This window comes from Salmo salar, chromosome 10 (genome assembly GCF_965601325.2).
Source record: "Salmo salar chromosome 10, fSalSal1, whole genome shotgun sequence".
In the NCBI taxonomy this organism is placed as follows: domain Eukaryota; kingdom Metazoa; phylum Chordata; class Actinopteri; order Salmoniformes; family Salmonidae; genus Salmo; species Salmo salar.
In genome coordinates, this window is record NC_138300.1 from 95,121,368 (window position 1) to 95,146,004 (window position 24,637).

The 24,637-nt window shown below is 41.3% G+C and overlaps 1 protein-coding gene across 3 annotated transcripts in view; it reads left to right on the forward strand.

Moving 5' to 3' along the window:
• The window catches only part of LOC106561204 (semaphorin-3ab), a 129,926-nt gene that overhangs the window by 55,871 nt on the left and 49,418 nt on the right, over positions 1-24,637 (forward strand). The window contains exons 1-2 of one of the 3 annotated variants that reach the window (XM_082957236.1): positions 5,699-6,127; positions 6,260-6,600. In XM_082957236.1, the coding sequence (XP_082813362.1) occupies positions 6,495-6,600 (106 nt within the window). In that variant the 5' untranslated portion in view covers positions 5,699-6,127; positions 6,260-6,494. Of the gene's footprint in view, positions 1-5,698; positions 6,601-24,637 lie in introns of those variants that run through there. The other 2 variants (XM_082957237.1, XM_045688233.2) reach the window with 2 other exon arrangements.

A 24,637-nucleotide genomic window follows, 5' to 3' on the forward strand; every position in this document is an offset into this window, starting at 1 on the left:
ATGAGCACATAGAAAAAATATCAAGGGCACAGTTGAGGAGTGGGACATTGTGCATTTATGACCTCAGAAACCAGGAGAGGACAATCCTTCAACACCGCACAGTTTTCTCAGAAATACACAGGGTGTACGTTGTGCCATAACACCGTGAGCTGACCGCTTTGGGCACCGATAAGATTGGGTAACTTCGTCGCCACTGAGTCTTACTTAAAGATAGGTTGTTAGATATCCATGTCCCCTTGAATGGCTGAGGGTCCAGCTACACAGTGCAGCTTTTGTATTTGCAAGAGCAACTGAGAAATCTACCAAGAAGTGATGTAATATCAGTAGACTTTCTGGTACTTCAAAGCAGTCAACAATACACATAATAATTTCCTAGTAAACTTACTTAAAGGTCTTTAACCCTCAAACTACTGACTGGGGTCATTTTGATCATGGCTCAAAGGTGGTTTATTCAAATCTTAAATTTTTTCATTACTTTGTCAATCAACTTGCTCTTAACAATTTTGTGTTTCTGTATCAATATGGAATTTTTAAGTTTGGGTTCATTTTGACAGCAGCCAAAAACACCTACTTCCAACCAGTGGCGATTTTAGTCCCTGTCAAAAGTTTGGATACACTTACTCATTCAAGGGTTTTATTTTATTTACACTATTTTCTACATTGTAGAATAACAGTTAAGACATCAAAACTATGAAATAACACTTATGGAGTCATGTAGTAACCAAAAAAGTGTTAACCTCTCTGGGCTAGGCGGGACGAAATCGTCCCACCTACGCAACAGCCAGTGTAATCCCGTGGCGCGATTTTCAAATAACTTAGAAATGCTATTACTTCAATTTCTCAAACATATGACTATTTTACACCATTTTAAAGACAAGACTCTCGTTAATCTAACCACACTGTCCGATTTCAAAAAGGCTTTACAACGAAAACAAAACATTAGATTATGTCAGCAGAGTACCCAGCCAGAAATAATCAGACACCCATTTTTCAAGCTAGCATATAATGTCACTAAAACCCAGAAGACAGCTAAATGCAGCACTAACCTTTGATGATCTTCATCAGATGACACACCTAGGACATTATGTTATACAATACATGCATGTTTTGTTCAATCAAGTTCATATTTATATCAAAAACCAGCTTTTTACATTAGCATGTGACGTTCAGACGTTCAGAACTAGCATACCTAGCAAACCTCCGGTGAATTTACTAAATTACTCACGATAAACGTTCACAAAAAACATAACAATTATTTTAAGAATTATAGATACAGAACTCCTTTGTGCAATCGAGGTGTCCGATTTTAAAATAGATTTTCGGTGAAAGCACATTTTGCAATATTCTGAGTACATAGCCCAGCCATCACGGCTAGCTATTTAGACACCCACCAAGTTTAGCCCTGACCAAACTCCGATTTACTATTACAAAAGTTTGATTACCTTTGATGTTCTTCGTCAGAATGCACTCCCAGGACTGCTACTTCAATAACAAATGTTGTTTTGGTCCAAAATAATCCATAGTTATATCCAAACAGCGGCGTTTTGTTCGTGCGTTCACACTAGTGTAAATAAGGGTCACGAGCATGGCGCAATTCGTGACAAAAAATGTCTAAATATTCCATTACCGTACTTCGAAGCATGTCAACCGCTGTTTAACAAAATAATAATACTCTCTTAAAAAAAAAACGATCAGGATCTCCCTTCAAAACTCTGTAGGTGTGTCTTTGTTCTCTCCTTATCATCTCCTTTAGTCATTTTTCTTCACCACACCGATGTCTCTCCTCTCTCTTTTTCTCCCAGCCCTCCTGTTAACCAGGTCAACTCTCCCAGCTTAACAAGCTACCTTAATGGTCAAAACTTAACAAGATACATGGGAAACTTAAACTTAACAGTAAACCAACCTATTCACTTGTACATTAAAAAAACATTGCTTCAAAATTAATGTATTAACGACATTACAAATCAGGAGCAATTCAACCACCTTTTAAATCTAATACCAATTAATTATAACAAATAAACTCTATACTTGGTTTTAACAAGGGTATTACAGTAAAATATGTTGGTAGTTTGAGGGTTAATTTAAGTAACAGGGTAATTTAGAGTTCAATTATACATTTAGGAAATATATTATTTTTCTAGAACATACTGTCGTGGAAATACTACACAGGGACACTCAAAGTCAATATTAAATTAATCATTGTTATTTATCAGTGCGCTGGAGAGGTTCCAACAAACTTGATGCACTTGATGAACGTCTGTCAGGAGCTCTGCCGGGGCAGTCTCGTTATATCTCTTATATACAGACAAGTTATATTTGCATTATTTAGCTTATTCAATTATAATTAATTCATCATTAACATTTTCTTCGTTCATGTGACTGACCAATACTGGGTCATGCATGTGACAGACCAATACCTCACAAGGCTTCTTCACTCTAAGCTGAGATCTTGAAACTGAGATATCTTTGGTTCTCAAAACAAGGGTCTTGGCGTACTGCCAAATTTCAGATACTGATAGTGAGGGTTCGTTCAATCAGTCACTTACATGAACAAAGAAAACTGTTATTAGAAAAGCACAAACATAGGACACAGAAATGTATAAATAGAAAAGCACCAACATAACACTTTCCATCACAAAACATACAGTATCTATAACTTTAGGCCAGTCTAGGTTCTAGGTACTTACAAATACAAAAACTTCACAGCATTGGAATACAGTGCTAAGTAACTTTACACCATCTCAACACAACTCTACAATTACATGACAGTACCTTTATAAAAGCTTTTTCATATTTAACCATAATGTTTTAACTAACTGTCACTGATGAAAGCTTACTGTAAGCATTGGCAGCAGACTATAGCAAGCCTTACCAAGTGATCTCAGTACGATTAATAGTAATTATGATGTCTGTCTGTAGAAAGAGGTTATCTCACAGAGAAGGAGAGAGAGAAACAGATGTAAAACAGTGGCGGGAGGTGAAGTTTAAGATGAGGGAGAAAAATCATGGCCTTCTTTAAATTACAGCATATTGGATGACTGTCATTCATACATGTATCCCATTACCCAGCTGAATGTAACATCGATAGGTTTAGGCTACTACATGATACTCTAATTATCCCTGTACCCATCATGAGATTGGTACAAACTAGCCTATAAATGTAAGTATACAAGTAGGTACACAGGTCGAGAGAACAATTTTAGTAAGCAAGGTGACAGACAGTGACACATTCAATACCGCGTTGCACACTCTTGCCTGCATCTAGCTAATCTAGAGTTTAATCATTAGTTCAGCAGTTGCAAAACGAGAGTTTCTATTGGACAAATTCAGGACTGTTTAACCCCGTTTCATTCTATTTGCTTCCTTTTAAGAAACATTTTCAACAGAATCGCAGGAATGAATAGACCAATAGTCACACGCAATCACAGATCATTTTCATAGCAGCCAGAACATTGTATAATTCCTTCTCGCATCTACGCGCTCTCCTCCTTTCACCTTTTCCCTTTGCTTATGGACTTCAGTGCACAACACATGAGCTGTCTGTGATCAGGCGAAAAAAACTTTCTAAGCCAAACATTCATATCATAACCACTAACCGCTACACAAAGCCTACATTGTTGTCATCATGTTAGCTAACAACGTTAGTAACGCCGAAACCCGCTACAAGCAGTTTGGCAGTTACACTGGTGGGCCCCGGTGGCAATAAATTAATAAAACCAAAAGCTTACCTTGACTTGGGAGAGATCCAGTGTTGGATAGCCATAGTCAGCTAGCTAGCATAGCATTCTTCTCTGTTTGAGCTGTTTAAATAGGCTAAGCTAACTAACTGAAAAAAATACAACTAAATATAGCTCGCTCTCTCTCTCTTTCTTTTCCTTAATTTTTAACAAAATTAATTTGTTCAAAACTGTTCTACTATTGTCTTTCTCTCTCTTTGAGTCAGCTACTCACCAAGTTTTATGCACTGCAGTGCTAGCTAGCTGTAGCTTATGCTTTCAGTACTAGATTCATTATCTGATCCTTTGATTGGGTGGACAACATGTCAGTATATGCTGCAAGAGCTCTGATAGGTTGGAGGACATCCTCCAGAAGTTATAATTACTGTGTAAGTCTATGGAAGGGGGTGAGAACCATGAGCCTCCTGGGTGTTGTATTGAAGTCAATGTACCCAGAGGAGGATGGAAACTAGCTGTACACCAGCTACACCATGGTGTTACACTACAGAGTGCTGTTGAGGCTACTGTAGACTTTCATTGCAAAACAGTGTGTTTTAATCAATTATTTGGTGACATGTGAATGTATTTATTAAAGTTGTATCTAAAAGGGATAACCTTTTTAATGTTTCACTTTTTTAAAAAAAATTCACTGAGAATGATGGTCCTCCCCTTCCTCCTCTGAGGAGCCTCCACTGATGTATAACTACTGTAGAAAGAAATGTGAAAGAGGTGGGATAGAGAGGTTGAAGAGAAAATAGTGAAAACTGCTGATGGAGGGAATGGAGGAGGGGTGAAGGAAAACAGGGTGGAAGGAGGGAGGAAGAGATAGAGAGAGGGATGACTGTTGATGGGTTTGGATATAGAAAGGGAAGTAGAGGTGTGAGACAGGTCAGAACAGATGTGGACACAGCAGACATGTCAGGACCAGCTGGAATCTTGCCGTTAGAGTGGTTATTGGTTTCACAGAGCCAAATTAAGCTCAATGGAGAGCTCCAAGGTCAGTACATTGGTAACAGAGTGTAAAGCCTGTTGGATGTTATCTATTCACTGTACTGCTGTGTAACTTCAATAAAAAACTCTTCTCAACAAAAGCAGGAAATGTAAATAAAGATACATCTATATGTTTAATGGCCTAATACTAATCTGAAACATGTTATAAATGATCAATGTTTGACAAAAGCCAGATATGGCCTGAGCTTTACTGTAATGGTAGTGTTTTCACAGGACAGTAATCTAAAACTTAGTCCGTTCTCAGAGCTACTAGTCTGTAGCCCTCTGCAACTACGGTAGCAAGCTGTTATTACAATACCATTAGCTATCCCTCTCTCTTTCTCTCCTGCTGTCTCTCTCTCTCCCACACTCCTCCCTCTCTCTATCTCTATTTGTTCTTTCTCAGTCTCTACCCCCTCTCCTCTCCTCCGCTCTCTCTCTAACCCCTCTCCTCCTCTCTGTCTAACCCCCACTCTTCACTCTCTATCGCTCTCCCTCTCTCTGTTTCAAGGACAGTGAAGTCCTTGGGCCTGTTTTGCGAGGCTGACCAGTAAATTGTGTGTTTGGCTGAGACGCAGTAACAGTGGGGTGTACAGCCAGCCAGGCCTGTAGAGGCTGTATGGGACTATTATTATGGAGCATTTAGACTGTTGAGTGACTTGGATCGAACCTGTCTAATACCCATTAGAGCAATTACCTAATGTCCTGGCAGTGGCACTGATAGAGTCCTGCTGTCAAAGATGCAGTATATCAGTATAAGGTAAACTGGACATTGGGAGAAGGACAATAGAGGAGGTCCAGGGTAGAGGAATAGAGAAATCTGAGGTAGAACAGTAGAGCTCAGTGTAGAAAAAAAACAGTCACAACCTCTCTGTTACAGGATTCACTTACAGTACAACATTCACTTACCGCACTTATCTCTACTACTCTCTCTGCCCTCCTTCTCTATCTCTCTCTCTCTCTCCCCCTCCTCCTCACTTTTTCAGTCTTGCAGCTCTCTCGCTCTCTCACACGTCCCTGTGCTCTTTCTCTTACCCGTCTCCCCTCCCTCCACCCCCCTCTCTCTGGCTGTGCTGGCTCCCTCAGCTGTTCTCAGTTGCTCTGTGTGCAGTGTGTAGTGTGGACAGGGCTAGGCTGAGCTGGGCTATGTTGAGGACATAGAGTGTCTCAGTGAAGTCTGTTTCCCAAGCTAACTGGATTAGGAGCTGGAACATACTGGACCTGTTTGTCTTTACTAACTAAAGACAGAGTTTTAATTGAGGGCATGCTGGAAGAGAGAAAATAGAGAAACAAATAGAGTCAACACTAGAGAATTGCTGGAGCAGAGACCCACGTAAAGACTGATCTCTAGCCCAGCTCCCCTCACTCTCCCCAGGATCGGTATGGTGGGACTCCCCTTGCCTCTGACCTCCAACACTGAGGTGATTTGAGTCTGCTGTGTGGGTCCGGTTCAGCTCTGTTCAGTTCCACTTAGTTCGGTTTGGCTCGGTTCCGTTTGGCTTGCTTAGATTGGCTGTCTATAACACTGACCCATACCCCTGCTCCATTTTCAGGTTCTCTGTCTCTGGAACCCCTGACCCATAACCCCTGAACGTAGGACAGGTTCTGGTCCAGTTTTGCAAAATTACTGGACTGAACAGACTTCTGTTTGACAGTATTTCAATAGTTTTTTATTTTCTGGAAATTCTACCCCTGATCTGGGACTGATCCTGGTTCTGCTGACATCTATTCTGTGTTCCAGAGGACTGGTTCTTCAGGGACCTGTCTGGCCTCTCTCTCCCCAGGATCATGGCCTCTTTCTGGGGCATGGTGGTGTTGCTGTGTGGGATGGTGGTTATTTCTGGAGCACAGAAGACGAAGAGCAATATGCCCCGGCTAAAACTCTCTTATAAAGGTGAGTGTTATTCATTTACCTTGACACATACTGTACCATATTTCTTCCCTCTTTCTACTATTACTCTAAAGCTATTCTAAAAGCAGAATCATCTATGCTTACTCTGTTCTTACCAGCTGCTCTATGTTCATACATGTCTGTATGTATATCTAGCAGGGATAGAGGTTTCTGCTGGTGCCTGTGTCTGTTTGTGTTGAGAAAGAACTGATTCACTTAACTACTAAAGATTGACTGTGATACGGCATTTCTGCTGAAGTGTGTGTCAACATAAAGTGCAACCCATATTTCCATGATGTTGTTTGGTTGCTTTTAAAAGGTTTTATGAATTTGGCTTTATACAGCACATTTTCAGCATTAATTGCATTTTTTTACTGAGAATGGAAGATATGTGTCTGCCATATGCATGGGATTGAAAAGGAAACCACATTGATAGCCTATGTACTCTGCATCTGAGATATGTTTGATGTGCATAGGTACACACTTTCTTCCTCAGAATTCCATGTGCCATATGGCTGATCAAAGACATGCTTACTGAACGTAGTAGGATCTGTTACAAAATATAATTACTGACCATGTAGTCCTTCAGATCAGAGTAGATATGTATCAGAGTGGATATGTACGAATCTGTTAGATCACACTGGATGGAATCTGTTAGATATTTACTGAACATACAGTCTCTATGAATAGAGTGTCTCTGTAGGCTACTTATTGTGACCAGCTCTGTGAGATACAGAGATCTGTTCTGATATCCATCTCTAGAAAACTATACACTGGAATTGATTATACTATTTCCACTGTGTTGTCATGGGTCAGGTGGAAACGAAAGTTCTCTAATTTCCTAGAAAATTCTAGAATGCATTATCAGATCATCCAGATATTTTTTTTATTTAAACTTTATTTTATCAGAGAGTCATACTGAGACCAAGGTCTCTTTTACAGATGAGGCCTGAATTATATAAATTACAGAAAATACTAAACGCAAGCAGAAAGAAAAACACAATCATAAAAAAAAAAACACATTCATCGGTAATAAGGTCCTCAATCATGTTTCTGAATTGCCCTAGAGCCGCTAGTAGGCACCAACAGATCTGCCACGCTGATCCTCAACAGGGGTGTGTGCTTAGTCCCCTCCTGTACTCCCTGTTTACCCACGACTGAGTGACCAAGCATGACTCCAACACCATCATTAAGTTTGCTGACGACACAACAGTGGTAGGCCTGATCACCAACAACGATGAAACAGCCTATAGGGAGTTGGTCAGAGACCTGGTAGTGTAGTGCCAGGACAACAACCTCTCATTCAATGTGAGCAAGACAAAGGAGATGATTGTGGACTATAGGAAAAGGAGGGCCGAACAGGCCCCTATTAACATCGACTGGGCTGAAGTGGAGAAGGTTGAGAGTTTCAAGTTCCTTGGTGTCCACATCACGAACAAGCTATCATGGTCCAAACACACCAAGACAGTTGTGAAGAGGGCACGACAACACCTTATCCCCCTCAGGAGACTGAAAATATTTGGCATAGGTCCCCAGATCCTCAAAAGATGTAATTGCAGTGTGCTATGATAAACTGCATCTAATGAAGTGGCAGCTGAGTTCGTATAGATGATGTCGAAATAGTCTAGGACCAATAGGAACGTCAACTTAATAATCTGCATTCTACTATTTAGCGAGAGGCAGGACCTATTTCTATAGAAGAAGCTCATTTTTATTCTCAGCTTGTTAACTAACTCATTAATATGCTTTTTAAAAGACAGCTTTTCATCTATCCAGATGCCCAGATATTTGTAAGCAGGGACACGATCTACATGGACACCATCCAAAGTACATATGCTTAAATCATCAGACTTATTTTTATGCTCTCTAGAGAACAACATATACTTAGTTCTACCTGAATTTAGTACTAATTCCAAGTCAATAAAGTTTTGCAGTATTACAATGAAGGCAGACTGTAGTTCAGATAGAGCCTGGTCAACAGTGGGGGCAGTAGCATACACAACAGTATCATTGTCATACAAGAGGAGGTTTTTTTACAGACAAGATGATATTGTTAATGTAAACAGTAAAAAGTACAGTACCCAGAATTGACCCCTGCGGGACACCTTTAGAAATATCCAGGAAACCTGATTTAACATAATTTATAACTAGGGATGCAGTAGCGATATTGCTATGACCTGGTCTAAAACCAGACTGATGTACATTTAGAATACATTTCAAAGACAAGAAAGATCTTAGCTGAGATTTAAATAACGGACTCTAATATTTTAGCTAGGCAAGATAGTTTAGAAATAGGCCAATGATTATTTAGGTCACAAGGGTTACCACCTTTGTGAAAGGGGAATACATTGGCCGCCTTCCAAACCTTGGGGATAGTACCAGATATTATTGTCAGGATAAAAATATGGGTTAATGATTGAGCAATCAGGGGAGCAGAGAGCTGCAGCAAGAATGGATCGAGCACATCAGCCCCAGTGGATTTTTTAGATCAATCTTAATCAAGGCATCTAGCACCACAGATAGTAAATTGTTCAAATTAAAATAAAGATTCACTAGAAGTTGATGGGTTAACCATTGAGCCAGCTAGAGGCTAGCGTAGAGAAGAGCTGACCAGGGTCAACTACACCACCGTTTCTCTCAAGTAAAAAGCCTGCAGAGATAACATGATGATTAAAAGCGTCACTTATCCCATTCTTCTCAGTTATGATGCCAGTCAGACAGAACCTGCTTGGGAAGAAGAGGAATTTGTACTCTTCAGTGCATTTACTGTTTCCAAAATACAGAAGGATCCCCAGCAGAGTCAGGGATAGAGCTTAACAAGTAGCTTGATTTAGCTTTCCTAATCAAGATATCTGTTTCTCGTCTGAAAGATTGCTAGTCCACTACAGAGTCAGTTTCCTTGCTTTGGCCTAGGCCTGATTTCTCATCTGAATGAGCTCAGATAACTCAGAAGAAAAGCAAGGATTCAATCTGTCATTGGAATCTCAAAGTATCTTTGACTCAGCAATGTGTATGAGTGTACAATATTCTCTGCTGTCTACTGTTTTCAGTTTGTTAATGAAGAGACATGCCAGAGTGACTTGCCAGTGCTTAAGTGAAGCATCGTTAATCTGTCTATCCTTCTCTCCCCCTCATATTCCTGGTTGCCGTTTTTCCGCTCTGTCGTTCCCTGCATGGTAATTACGTTGAGGATGAATGGTGTGAGTCTGTCTCAACAGATGGCTCTCTCAAACCGAGACATTTCTTTCTCAGCACCACCACAATCATAATTATACACGCGCATACTCACACACTCACACACACACACACACACACACACACACACACACACACACACACACACACACACACACACACACACACACACACACACACACACACACACACACACACACACACACACACACACACACACGCACACACACACTCTCACACACATTGGCCATCAGTAGATAATGATACCTGTGTGTGTGTATCAGTCATCTCTATATCACACCCTCTGTGATTTCTCTATTAGACCACAGCACTACACATACATAGCACAGCTGAACTACTGTACTTGGATGGAAAAACACACAAAGAGCAAACCTGCACAAAGAACAGGGTTGAGAGACAGTCTCTGTTAATGATATGGACCCATTCATTCTGAGTTTTCAATTATGAATATAGGCTTACATACCGCTGTGGATAAAAGGTAAATTCATGTTTGGCATTGTTAAACATTTGTGGAGTGAGGTGTGTGTGTGTCTGTGTCTGTGACTTCTGAGAGTGGGGTTGGTTGTTACCAGACTGTGTTACCACAGTCTGTTCTCTGTGACCGACAAGTGTAGGGACCCTGATCCCTACAGGTGGCACTCAGCACACACACACACACACACACACACACACACACACACACACACACACACACACACACACACACACACACACACACACACACACACACACACACACACACACACACACACACACACACACACACAAACATACACGCATGCAAACAAACACACGCATACACAAACATTAGCACAGCAGGGCAGAAACATGGGGGGGATCCACTGTTAACCCCCCAACCACCTCCTTCACATCCTAACCCCAACTGCAGAGGGCAGTAGGACAGGGCGGCAGGGAAGCCGACGGGGGGCATGGTGGGATGTTAACAATAGCCTGCTTACCTAAACATTATCCCTCCAGGTCCAACTGTAACAACAGCATGACTATAGGACTACAGGACAAAAGGGGAGTAGAGAAACAGGATAGAGAAAGATGTGATGCTGGTCATCTGAGGTGTGGTTTTAATGGGTTTTGTACGCTGCCAGAGACATAGGAACTTAAACTTAGCTGTACAGTATGTCATACATGTGTCATAGCCAGGACAAGTGTGTGTGTGTGTGTGTGGGGGGGGGGGGGGGGGTATTGTTAAGTGTCTGGGAACTAGAGGAAGAGAAAACGAAAGAGTTTGAAGGAGAAGAAATGAGAGGGAAGGAGAGTGAAAGAAAGGGTACTTTAGTTTAATGGCCGGTGAGGGGACTTCCAGGAGCTCTGTCTCTGTCAGACCTGTCCACCCCTTTGATACCCGCATCCAAGAGAAACACCTCCCCCCCCACACACACACGCACACAAACACACACACGCACACACACACACACACACACAACACACACACACACACACACACACACACACACACACACACACACACACACACACACACACACACACACACACACACACACACACACACACACACACACACACACACACACACACACACACACACACACACGTACACTCACGTAACGTAAACACTCACGCACACGCATACTCACACAACACATATACTCTCATACAGCAGACACCAGCCAAGGTCCAACCCCACAAAAACAAAAGCCGATGTTTAAAACAATAAACCACTAAACAACACCAGCCAAGGTCTAACCCCACAAAAACAAAAGACCCTGAATTGCAAAAAGAAAAAAAATCTCTCCCTCTTTCTCTCTATCCATCTCTCTCTCTTCCTGAGGTCATGCAAATCTTATTGTAGTAATGTTATCCTCTGGGTTTGTCTGGGTGTGAATAGACTTTTAATTAGGGCATGGAATGAGGAAGGTTCTTTTAAAATGTTTAGTCCATAAGTATGTAGAGAATCTAGAGACCAGGGTTGGGTTTCTCTCTGTGTGTGTGAGACAGAGAGGTTCTCCATAGGTCAGTATCACACAAACACTGGAGCGGGTTGGAACTGTATTACATGGGCATGCCTCTCTACACATCTCCAGTTGTGTTAATGGGAACTTCTCTCATCACCTTCATAGTTTTGTATTTTTATATTTTTTTATTTACCTATTCAGACAATTATGTAGTTATTTGTCTAAGCTTTACCCATCAGTATCTCACAGAGACAGATGACATGCTGAAATATGTCTGCATGTGATGTTGTGGACAGTGACTAATGTGATGGTATTGCAGTATCTAGAACACTTCATTGGTCATTGACTATACTCCCCCCTCCCAAAAAACAGCAAGACAACCTGAAGGGTATACTATGAAGGAAACAAGATCTACTCAGGGTTTTCTGAAACCAGACAGCATCAGTTAGCTACACATTCGAGCTCAGGCTTTATGACAACTTGATGACAACATATGACATGATCAGTCCAATCAAAGCTACTGTAGATATAACGTAATTGTGGGCAATGACCTTGAGCCTTCTTGGAAGGGCACTTCCAATCTAAGTCTATGGCAGAACCCAAAGGGCTCACATTCTTGATGTCTACCCTTACTAAAGGTGTGTGACGTAGTGTCCCCATGAGTGACAGAACACTGAGCCAATCATGGTACAATGCTGAGCCAATCATGGTGCAATGCTCCTATTTTCTGCTGGTCTGCTCCACCACAACAGAAAGCACTGAGCTAGGCTGAAACACCTGCATTTTGAAGCTGTCTGTTTGTATGCGGCTTTATTAACTCAATGAGATATATATATATATATATTTTACATATATATATATATATATATATATATATATATTTTACATTGTTTGAAACTGATATGTGACACATATTAATGCAAAAATAACTTGCATAATATATATATATATACACTGCTGTTCAAAAGTTTGTGGTCACTTAGACATTTCCTTGTTTTTGAAAGAAAAGCAATTTTTTTGGTCCATTAAAATAACATCAAATTGATCAGAAATACAGTGTAGACATTGTTAATGTTGTAAATGACTATTGTAGCATACAGAGGACCATTATCAGCAACCATCACTCCTGTGTTCCAATGGCACGTTGTGTTAGCTAATCCAAGTTTATCATTTTAAAAGGCTAATCGATCATTAAAAAACCCTTTTGCAATTATGTTAGCACAGCTGAATGGGAGGCCCCAGTGCACAACTGAGCAAGAGGACAAGTACAGTAGAATGTCTAGTTTGAGAAACAGATCCCTCACAAGTCCTCAACTGGCAGCTTCATTAAATAGTACCCGCAAAACACCAGTCTCAGCGTCAACAGTGAAGAGGCGACTCCTGGATGCTGGCCTTCTAGGCAGAGTTGCAAAGAAAAAGCCATATCTCAGACTGGCCAATAAAAAGAAAAGATTAAGATGGGCAAAAGAACAGACACTAGACAGAGGAAGATTGGAAAAAAGTGTTATGGACAGATGAATCTAACTTTGAGATGTTTGGATCACAAAGAAGAACATTAGTGAGACGCAGACAAAATGAAAAGATGCTGGAGGAGTGCTAGACGCCACCTGTCAAGCATGGTGGAGGCAATGTGATGGTCTGGGCATGCTTTTGGTGGTGGTAAAGTAGGAGATTTGTACAGGGTAAAAGGGATCTTGAAGAAGGAAGGCTATCACTCCATTTTGCAACACCATGCCATACCCTGTGGACGGCGCTAACTTGGAAACAATTTCCTCCTACAACAGGACAATGACCCAAAGCATAGCTCCAAACTATGCAATAACTATTTAGGGAAGAAGCAGTCAGCTGGTTTTCTGTCTATAATGGAGTGGCCAGCACAGTCACCAGATCTCAACCCTATTGAGCTGTTGTGGGAGCAGCTTGACCGTATGGTACGTACTTAAGAAGTGCCCATCAAGCCAATCCAACTCATGGAAGGTGCTTCAGGAAGCATGGGGTGAAATCTCTTCAGATTACCTCAACAAATTGACAACTAGAATGCCAAAGGTCTGCAAGGCTGTAATTGCTGCAAATGGAGGATTCTTTGACAAAAACAAAGTTTGAAGGACTCAATTATTATTTCAATTAAAAATCATTATTTATAACCTTGTCAACGTCTTGACTATATTTCCTTGTCACAGATCCCCCCGGTACTGCTGCTCATTCTGTTCACCAATTCCGGAGGTCCACGTCACCGGCCTTCTAGGCTACACTGAACTGTCATTACGCACACCTGGTTCCAGTTCCTCACTGATTGTGTTTGTTTAAATGTGCCCTTTGGTTCCCCATTGGGCTGTCGATTATTGTTCCCATGTCCATTGGTCGTTGTTCCCATGTCCTATGCGTTGGCTCAGCCTGTGCTGCATATTTTGTGCATTGTATATTACGGGTCTCGTCCCGTGTCGTTCTATGAGGTTTACCCTCACTCCTTTGTTTGGGTACATCCCAGTGTTTTGTATGTGTAAGGGCTGTCGTGAGAGAGAGACCAAGGTGCAGCGGAGTTAGTGTTCATCATAAAAGGTTTTAATGATCAACGAACACTATACAAAAGAAACCAAAAAACGACTAGCAACAGTTCTGTTAGGAACACACTAAACAGAAAACAATTACCCACAAAACCCAAAGGAAAAACATGCTCCTTATGTGTGACTCCCAATCAGCAACAACGAGCTTCAGCTGTGCCTGATTGGGAGCCACACACGGCCCAAAACAAAGAAATACAAAAACATAGAGAAAGGAACATAGAATGCCCACCCAATGTAACACCCTGGCCTAACCAAAATAAAGAACAAAAAACCCCTCTCTATGGCCAGGGCGTTACAGTATGTTTGTTTTGGGTGTATTAAAAACCCAGATGTATTCCTGCGCCGGTCTCCAAATCCTTTACACCAGCGTGACATTCCTATTCAATTTTCAACTCTTTTCATGTATGTTTTCATGGAAAACAAGGACATTTCTAAGTGGCCCCAATCTTTTGAATGTGTGTGTTGCAAATATTTTGGGGCTCAAAACAGGTTCTACCCTGAATGACGGGTCACCACTGGTAATGTGATTACTGTTTTAAAATTGTTATGTTTTTACAAGAAGCAGGTTAGTTCTAAAGGATTAGTTGACATAAAAATGTACCTGGCTAAAAGGTGAGCCACATTTGTAGTACCGGTTATCCCGCGTTGAACTCAGGAGTTGACCAAGGTTACCTCGGTAACGCCTCAAAACTGATACATAGAGTAGGGCTCTGGAATCTGTATGTTGAAATGATCAGGATATGCTTTATCTGTTGTCACCGAGCGGACTGTCAGCCATGCGGATATAAACTGATCTATAGGAACAACGCCTTGAGATATAGAACTCCATACACTACTGGCTCATGTTTTGTTTAGATGTGTTTCTGATATTTTCTATGGCAGCACTAAATAACACTCCCTATGGCCTCCAGCCCAGAAAGAGCGAGTGTGAAAGAGAACGAATGTAGGGTAAAATAGTTTATCAGTCTCACATAAGACTGATTTTTCGCCTCCATTTGCCCTTGCCCTTGCTCTCTCCTTTCCTCTCTCACTCCCTCCACCTAAGATCCATTGTAATAAAATACAGCTGTAACCTAACAGGGTGAAAGAGGGAGGAAGGTTGAGTAACCCATATGCAGATAGGGGTGAATAGTAGGGCTAGGAGTCTCTAACATGGCTGATTTCCCTTATTTGATTATTAAAAATAGTGATAAGATTTTGTGTGTCAATGTATCCATTTATTTGTATAATCTGACAATATTATGGTGAATGGATGGTTTCCATGGACGCTAGTCCCACACAAACACACACTCACCTGAGCTGTGTGTGGTGTTGAGTAGAGCTGTGTTCGAATACCCATACTAACATACTGTATACTTAATGAGTATATGCTATATTCTATTAGTTCATTTTAGTGTTCTGTAACCGAACAGTATTGTCACGATTATCGTCGTGTTGAGGAAAGGAGGACCAAAATGCAGCGGGATTGTGGACACTCATGTTTATTACTGATAAAACATGTAAGGTATCCACTTGAAACGAAACAAAACAATAAACACAACGGCAACAGTGTGGCAGGCTCAAACAAACACAGTGCACACAAACAATCTCCCACAAAAGACACATACAAACACACCCTAATATATGGGACTCTCAATCAAAGGCAAATGGACAACACCTGCCTTCAATTGAGAGTCCCAACCCCAATTGACCACACATAGACATACAACAGCTAGATCAATCATAGACATACATAACAAGGAACAGTGCCCAAAAACCCTGGAATACACAAATCAAATCCCCTACAACAAACACACCACCCCGAATCACATAAAACGAATACCCTCTGCCACGTCCTGACCAAACTACAATAACAATTAACCATTATACTGGCCAGGACGTGACAAGTATCCTTTCAGTTGAGCATACTAATGCTTCGCCTGTCTACCAGAAGTTGATGCTGTTGCTAGCTTGTTAGCATGACAACTCTTGCTAGCTTGTTAGCATGACAAATTAGTAGCTAGACATTTTACAACTTTGGGTGTGTTATTAAATTCAATCTGGAGTGCGCTCAGAGTGCGCCCTGGTCGTTTGTAAATTCAGAGCGTTGTCAGATTGTCCGTTTGTAAAATCATAGTGTTTCGCTCTCGGCGCTTTCAGAGCACACACTGCCAGGCAGTATCACTGGATGTTTTGGCCGAGGAGTAGTGTTGATCCAAGCGTTCCGACTTCACAACAGCAGTCAAGCACCCAAGCTAACTGGCTAACATTGGCTAGCTACTTCCAGACACAAATGAGAGAACACCTCAATCTGACCATTTTACTTGCCCTAGCAGAGCTGGTTAGGCTGTTTTCAAGTTATCCAGAGCGTTAGTGACTGTGCTGCTGGCAACAATTGAAGTACGCTTTAATGCCAACATTTACTGACACTGGTGTTGAGTGTTCATAAATTCATCAGTTATTCTGAGCTCTGGTACACTCAGACAAGTGTGCTCTGAAATCGGAGTAGATAGCCAGAGCGAATTTATGAATGCACCCGAATGTGCATTGAGAATGCACAACAACTATACTACTTAGCTAAACTAAGAATGACAGGAAAAATCAAGTCAATAAACATTGGGTAGTTAGTATGTAGTTAATATACTGGCAAGTTCGATGTATTAGTAGCCAATTAATGCTAGGTAGCTAGCTAACATACCGGTACATACTGCTGTAACGACATGTTATGTGGTTCGTAAGGATAGCGTAGCTAAGAAATTGTCAGCCAACAGGTAACTTATTTGAAAAGTCATTACTTCATTACATTATCTAAACATTTGTCATTATTAAAGCAATTGATTTGTATGCGCTCTTGTTGGACTTTGGCTGCATATTTTCCTCGATTTTATTCAAATCTAAAGAGGTTGTGAAGCCACCGCGATTTTCTGAAGGATTGCATTATGGGCCCTAAAAGCACAGAAATAGTGTCTAATGCTTGAATACTTCGTATATTGGGGAATGTAGTAAACATCTGGGAACTTTTGGCATACTAACTGTGACCAATAAGCATGATATATATACTCATTTTAGGTCACAAATAGTACAGTTAGTATGAGTATTAGAACACAGCTATGGTGATTTCCAGACTGGCTTTCTACATGTCTGACATATAACTGTTTATACGACAACCAGCCTGGGCTCTAGGTAATTTAACTGTTTCCTTTTCACATGGTGGATAGCATATACAGTAGGATTACAGTAACACACACTTGTCTCGTTGTTTGTTCAGGTGACTGCGTGTGTGTGCGCCTGAGGGGAATAGTGCTGGGCTGTGTGTGTGGGAGGGTGTGTGGGAGCTCTGGTGTTTGTGTTTGTGAGAATTGAGGGCACTTGAGGGAATCTGTTTCTAAGCAGGAGGTCTCTCTCTCTCTTTTTCTTTCTCCCCCTCCCTCCCTCTCTTACTCTGTCAATCATCTTTTTCTTTCATTCACACATTTTCCCTTCCAATGCCTTTTTTTGTAATGCACATCCATCTCTCCCTTCTCTTATTTTCCCCACTTCTCTCCCTTTTCCCTCCCTTGTCTCACTTCCCTTCTCCCTCTCCCCTCCCTCTCAGGGCTTCTGACATAAAAACACACTTCAGAGAGTGGCGCATTTTCCCTGATGAAAAAATGATGTACACAGTTATGTTTTCCAAGAAAGAAAGATAATAAACTCAGCAAAAAAAGAAGCGTCCCTTTTTCAGGACCCTGTCTTTCAAATATAATTTGTAAAAATCCAATTAACTTCACAGATCTTCATTGTGAAGGGGTTAAACACTGTTTCCCATGCTTGTTCAATGAACAATAAACAATTAATGAACATGCACCTGTGGAACTGTCGTTAAGACACAAACAGCTTACAGGCGGTAGGCAATTAAGGTCACAGTTATGAAAACTTAGGACACTAAAGAGGCCTTTCTACTGACTCTGGAAAAACACCAAAAGAAAGATGTCCAGGGTCCCTGCTCATCTGCGTCAATGTGCCTTAAGCATGCTGCAAGGAGGCATGAGGACTGCAGATGTGGCCAGGGCAATAAATTGCAATGTCTGTACTGTAAGACACCTAAGACAGCGCTACAGGGAGACATGACGGACAGCTGATCATCCTTGCGGTGGCAGACCACGTGTAACAACACCTGCACAGGATCTGCACATCCAAACATCACAGCTGCGGGACAGGTACAGAATGGCAACAACAACTGCCCGAGTTACACCAGGAACACACAATCCCTCCATCAGTGCTCAGACTGTCCGGAATAGGCTGATAGAGGCTGGACTGAGGGCTTGTAGGCCTGTTATAAGGCAGGTCCTCACCAGACATCACCGGCAACAACGTTGCCTATGGGCACAAACCTACAGTCGCTGGACCAGACAGGACTGGCAAAAAGTGCACTTCACTAACGAGTCGTGGTTTTGTCTCACCAGGGGTGATGGTCGGATTCGCGTTTATCGTCAAAGGAATGAATGTTACACCGAGGCCCGTACTCTGGAGCGGGATCAATTTGGAGGTGGAGGGTCCGTCATTGTCTGGGGAGGTGTGTCACAGCATCATCGGACTGAGCTTGTTGTCATTGCAGGCAATCTCAACGCTTTGCGTTACAGGGAAGACATCCTCCTCCCTCATGTGGTAACCTTCCTGCTGGCTCATCCTGACATCACCCTCCAGCATGACAATAACACCAGCCATACTGCTCATTCTGTGCATGATTTCCTGCAAGACAGGAATGTCAGTGTTCTGCCATGGCCAGCGAAGAGCCCGGATCTCAATCCCATTGAGCACGTCTGGGACCTGTTGGATTGGAGGGTGAGGGCTAGGGCCATTCCCCCCAGAAATGTCCGGGAACTTGCTGGTGCCTTGGTGGAAGAGTGGGGTAACATCTCACAGCAAGAACTGGCAAATCTTGTTCAGTCCATGAGGAGGAGATGCAATGCAGTACTTAATGCAGCTGGTGTCCACACCAGATACTGACTGTTACTTTTGATTTTGACCCCCCCACAAACACATTGTTCAGGGACACATTATTCCATTTCTATTAGTCACATGTCTGTCGAACTTGTTCAGTTTATGTCTCAGGTATTGAATCTTATGTTCATACAAATGTTTACATGTGAAGTTTACTGAAAATGAACTCAGTTGACAGGTGAGAGGACGTTTATTTTTTTGCTGAGTTTACATACTACGTACAGTTGAAGTCAGAAGTTTACATACACTTAGGTTGGAGTCATTAAAACTCATTTTTCAACCACTCCACAAATGTCTTGTTAACAAACTAGAGTTTTGGCAAGTCGGTTAGGACATCTACTTTGTGCATGACACAAGTCATTTTTCCAACAATTGTTCACAGACAGATTATTTCACTTATAATTCACTGTATCACAATTCCAGTGGGTCAGAAGTTTACATACACTAAGTTGACTGTGCCTTTAAACAGCTTGGAAAATTCCAGAAAAGGATATCATGGTTTTAGAAGATTCTGATAGGCTACTTGTGATCATTTGAGTCAATTGGAGGTGTACCTGTGGATGTATTTCAAGGCCTACCTTCGTACTCAGTGGCTCTTTGCTTGACATCATGGGAAAATCAAAAGAAATCAGCCAAGACCTCAGAATTTTTTTTGTAGTCCTCCACAAGTCTGGTTCATCCTTGGGAGCAATTTCCAAATACCTGAAGGTACCAATTTCATCTATACAAACAATAGTACGCAAGTATATACACCATGGGACCACGCAGCCATCATACCGCTTAGAGAGGAGACGCATTCCATCTCCTAGAGATGAATGTACTTGGGTGAGAAAAGTGCAAATCAATCCCAGAACAACAGCAAAGGACCTTGTGAAGATACTGGAGGAAACAGGTACAAAAGTATCTATATCCACAGTAAAACGAGTCCTATATCAACATAACCTGAAAGGCCGCTCAGCAAGGAAGAAGCCACTGCTCCAAAACCGCTATAAAAAAGCCAGACTACGGTTTGCAACTGCACATGGGGACAAAGATCGTACTTTTGGAGAAATGTCCTCTTGTCTGATTAAACAAAAATACAACTGTTTGGCCATATTGACCATCGTTATGTTTGGAGGAAGAAGAGGGAGGCTTGCAAGCTGAAGAACACCATCCCAACCGTGAAGCCTGGGGGTGGCAGCATCATGTTGTGGGGGTGCTTTGCTGCAGGAGGGACTGGTGCATTTCACAAAATAAATGGCATCATGAGGATGGAAAATGATGTGGATATTTTGAAGCAACATCTCAAGACATCAATCAGGAAGTTAAAGCTTGGTCACAAATGGGTATTCCAAATGGACAATGACCCCAAGCATACTTCCAAAGTTGTGGCAAAATGGCTTAAGGACAACAAAGTCAAGCTATTGGAGTGGCCTTCACAAAGCTCTGACCTCAATCCTATAGAAAATGTGTGGGCAGAACTGAAACAGCGTGTGCGAGCAAGGAGGCCTACAAACCTGACTCAGTTACACCAGCTCTGTCAGGAGGAATGGGCCAAAATTCACCCAACTTTTTTTGTGGGAAGCTAGTGGAAGGCTACCCGAAATGTTTGACCCAAGTTAAATAATTTAAAGGCAATGCTACCAAATACTAATTGAGTGTATGTAAACTTCTGACCCACTGGGAATGTGATGAAAGAAATAAAAGCTAAAATACAGTTTTTTACAATCCCTTTTGCACTAATTATTTCAAAACTCTAGACACAAAACTCAAAATGGTCATCACTTGTAACACAGGCTGTCCAATGTTCAAAACATTGCATTGTGCATTCATATCTTTAAAGAAACATTGTTTCAAATAACTAATTTATCATGAAATACCATAGAATCATTCATTTAGATCACCCACACACAAGATACCGATAGTTTCACTGTGTAGTTGTTCGTACAATCTTTAAATATTGTAGTACAAAATATGTGATAAATGTTTCATTATGCTACTACACGTAAATACATCACTGTAAAAGGAGTAGTAGAGGGAATACTACAGACACAGTGGAATCATTGAACAAAATATGACATTTATTGATGAAATACAATAAAATCACAACATAGGTTTCTTTGAATCAAAGCAAAAATAAGTAGCAACAAAAAAAGAAAAAAATTACAGTAAAATTTCAACTGCAGTGTTCCTCACCTGGCTTACTGTAAAAAGGAAAACAAAGGATTGATTACTGTACTTCTATATTTCCCTCAACCCTGTCTTGTGGATTTGGCCATAGGTTCTCATCCACATCACAATGGATGTTTTCATTAGCTAAACATCTTGGGAAGAATCTTCGGGCATGGCGAATCCAGGCCTGACACTGGTCTGCCGTGATGTCATTGCATGCGTCATCCATAGCCTGGAGAAGGGCGGCTTGTTCGTGAGGGCGCCTATCATATACCTTCCACCTCCATGTGGAGAAAAATTCCTCACTCGGGTTAAGGAAAGGAGATTATGGGGTTAAGTACAGGGTGGTAAATTGTGGTTAGGCTTGAAACCATGCTTGCACCATTTGAACATGGTGGAACCTGACATTATCCAACACAATGACATAGGTCATGCCATCCGCTCTACAGACCTGATTTAGCTCATCAAGGAAGGTTTCATTCGAACAGCGAATCATGTGGCTGCCTGCAACTCAATATATAGAGTATATAGAGTAGAGAGCTTTAGATGTTGTTCGACCAAACATTAGAACAGGCAAGATGAGTAATCTAAGCATGGTAGGATTGTTGATGCCACACATGGTGATTCCAGCATCTCAGAAACAGCTGCCCTCCTGGGATTTTTACGCAAAAACACCTTGTTAATGAGAGAGGTCGGAAGAGAACGTCCAGACTTATTCAAGCTAACAGAAAGGCCACAAATGCTCAAATAACAGCTGTTTAAAACAGTGGTATGCAGAATGGCATCTCTTAACGTACAACACCATGAATAATTCAGACTGTTATGGAGGCAAAAGGGGTTCCTACCCAGTACTAGATAGGTGTACCTAATAAAGTGGCTGGTGAGTGTACAGTAATGTCAAATCTGAAAACATGGTCTGGAAAAGTGGTACGTGGGACCATAGAAACAGTTTCTGATAAAGAATGATGATGGAATATTACATCCATAGATAATGTAGTCCAATTTGTTCCACGGTAATTGGTGTCAATGGATCTCGTTATCCTGAAACTTTCATTATCTAAACATGGAATATTGTTTGTCAGTTTCCATAAAACTATGGATTAAGAGTAATGCAACAGTTACTTATCATTTTGAGCAGTTGTACCAATTGATATTTAGATCATTGTAATGAAATGAATAGACAGTCATCTCAGACGTAATGTGTGAATTGCATTTTGAAATGGTAATACTTTGATGTTACAGTTTTTCTCGATTGTTTACACACATTTTCTGAAAGCATGCCTCATATTCTCAGAACTCTACACACAAATCAAAAAACACACACACACAATGGGCAAAACCCCTCAATTCTCCAGCAAAATGAAACTTTACATTCAAAACAATGTTATTTCTTATCTAAATGGTATTTTGTTTTCAAATGACACACACAAACCATCATATGAATAGACATTTATAAGAACCAGTTGAACACTGATGTGCTCAATGTAAAAACACTATGATGAATGGAAAACACTTCTTCTCCATTCATCATAATGACTTAGGCCTTTTTTGGTTCAGTGTTGCCATTACTACAGACAGTACCTACATAAGTGTGTTGTAAAATATTTGAGAATATTGTTTTTGTCCTCAGAACACACAAATACACGGTAACAAATAGATTTTATTTTTCCCACAAAAACAATGTACACAGTGTACATCCCATTCCAAACCAACACAAAGTTGCACATACAGTGGTCTACATACAAAACAGAAGAATTTACAGTAAAAATAAAAAATTAAAAAATAAAAAACTATGCTGCATCCTCTCTTCTGTTGCGGTCTGGCCACAGCACCTCATCCACATCACAAGCAATGTTTTCCCTGGCCAAGCAGCGGGGGAAATATCGCCTAGCATGGCGATTCCAGCCATGTAAAGCATCAGCTGCTATATCTCCACATGCGTCTTCCATAGCTTGGAGAAGAGGTATACGCGTTTGTGGATTTCGGTCATACACTTTCCATCTCCAGGCAGAAAAAAAATCCTCAATAGGATTGAGGAATGGAGAATATGGAGGGAGATAAACAACTAAAAAGCGTGGGTGGGCAGTGAACCAGTTACGAACCAGAGCAGCCCTGTGGAAACTTACCTTGTCCCAAATGACAACGTACCTGAGCTGCTCTGGGCCATCTACCTGATCTGGTGGAATGAGTGTGTTGTGTAGGGTGTCCAGGAATGTGATCAGATGGGCGGTGTTGTAGGGGCCAAGGGTAGCATGGTGATGGATGACGCCGTGGTGGGTAATCGCTGCACACATTGTGATGTTCCCTCCGCGCTGGCCAGGGACTTGAACAATGGCACGCTGGCCGATGATATTCCTTCCCCTCTTTCGTCTTTTTGTGAGGTTGAATCCAACCTCATCAATGAAGATGAACTGGTGCTCCACTGCAGCCACATCTAACTCAAGGAGTCTCTGAAACACACATGACAATATCAGAAATAGACATGGAGTGGTCACTATTGTGAAGCACAATCATTATGATTACAATACTGAAATATGTATAATTTATACAGTGTTGAGAGTATGCATCAATTGTGGGATTGTATAGGACTCACTTGCACATAGTTATATTGCAATTCTTTGACTCTTTCTGAATTGCGTTCAAATGGCACCCTGTAGACCTGCTTCATCATGAGATTATTTTTGCGCAAGACACGGTCCAGTGTTGATAAGCTTACCCTATCAATATTTTGAAATATCTCATTGTTTTCTATTATTTTTCTTTGTATTTGCCGTAATGTTATGGCGTTATTTTCTAGGACCAAGTTCATGATTTCAGTTTCCTGTTCAGGAGACAGAACACGTTCCCGACCACCTTGTGTTGGTAATCTTTCAGTTCTGCCAAACAAATAGGAAAATACTGTAAATACAAAGTAGGAATACATTTCCCAAATACTTGAAACATACTTTATTTTTGCAGTCCTACAGAACAATCCGCACGCAATACTGTACTACTGTACTCATTGAGTACGGTTGCGCTGCACTCTGAGAGTAGATTTCTTACATATTCTCATTGCGGAATGTCCGGATGATGGATGCTACAGTGTACCTGCTCAAATTTGGCTGTACTCTTTGCCCAGCCTCCCTCATTGTTAGACCATGGTTGACCACATGATCAACCAAAGTGGCTCGGATCTCATCAGAGATTACGGTCCTTGGCCTTCCTCGTCCTCGTCCT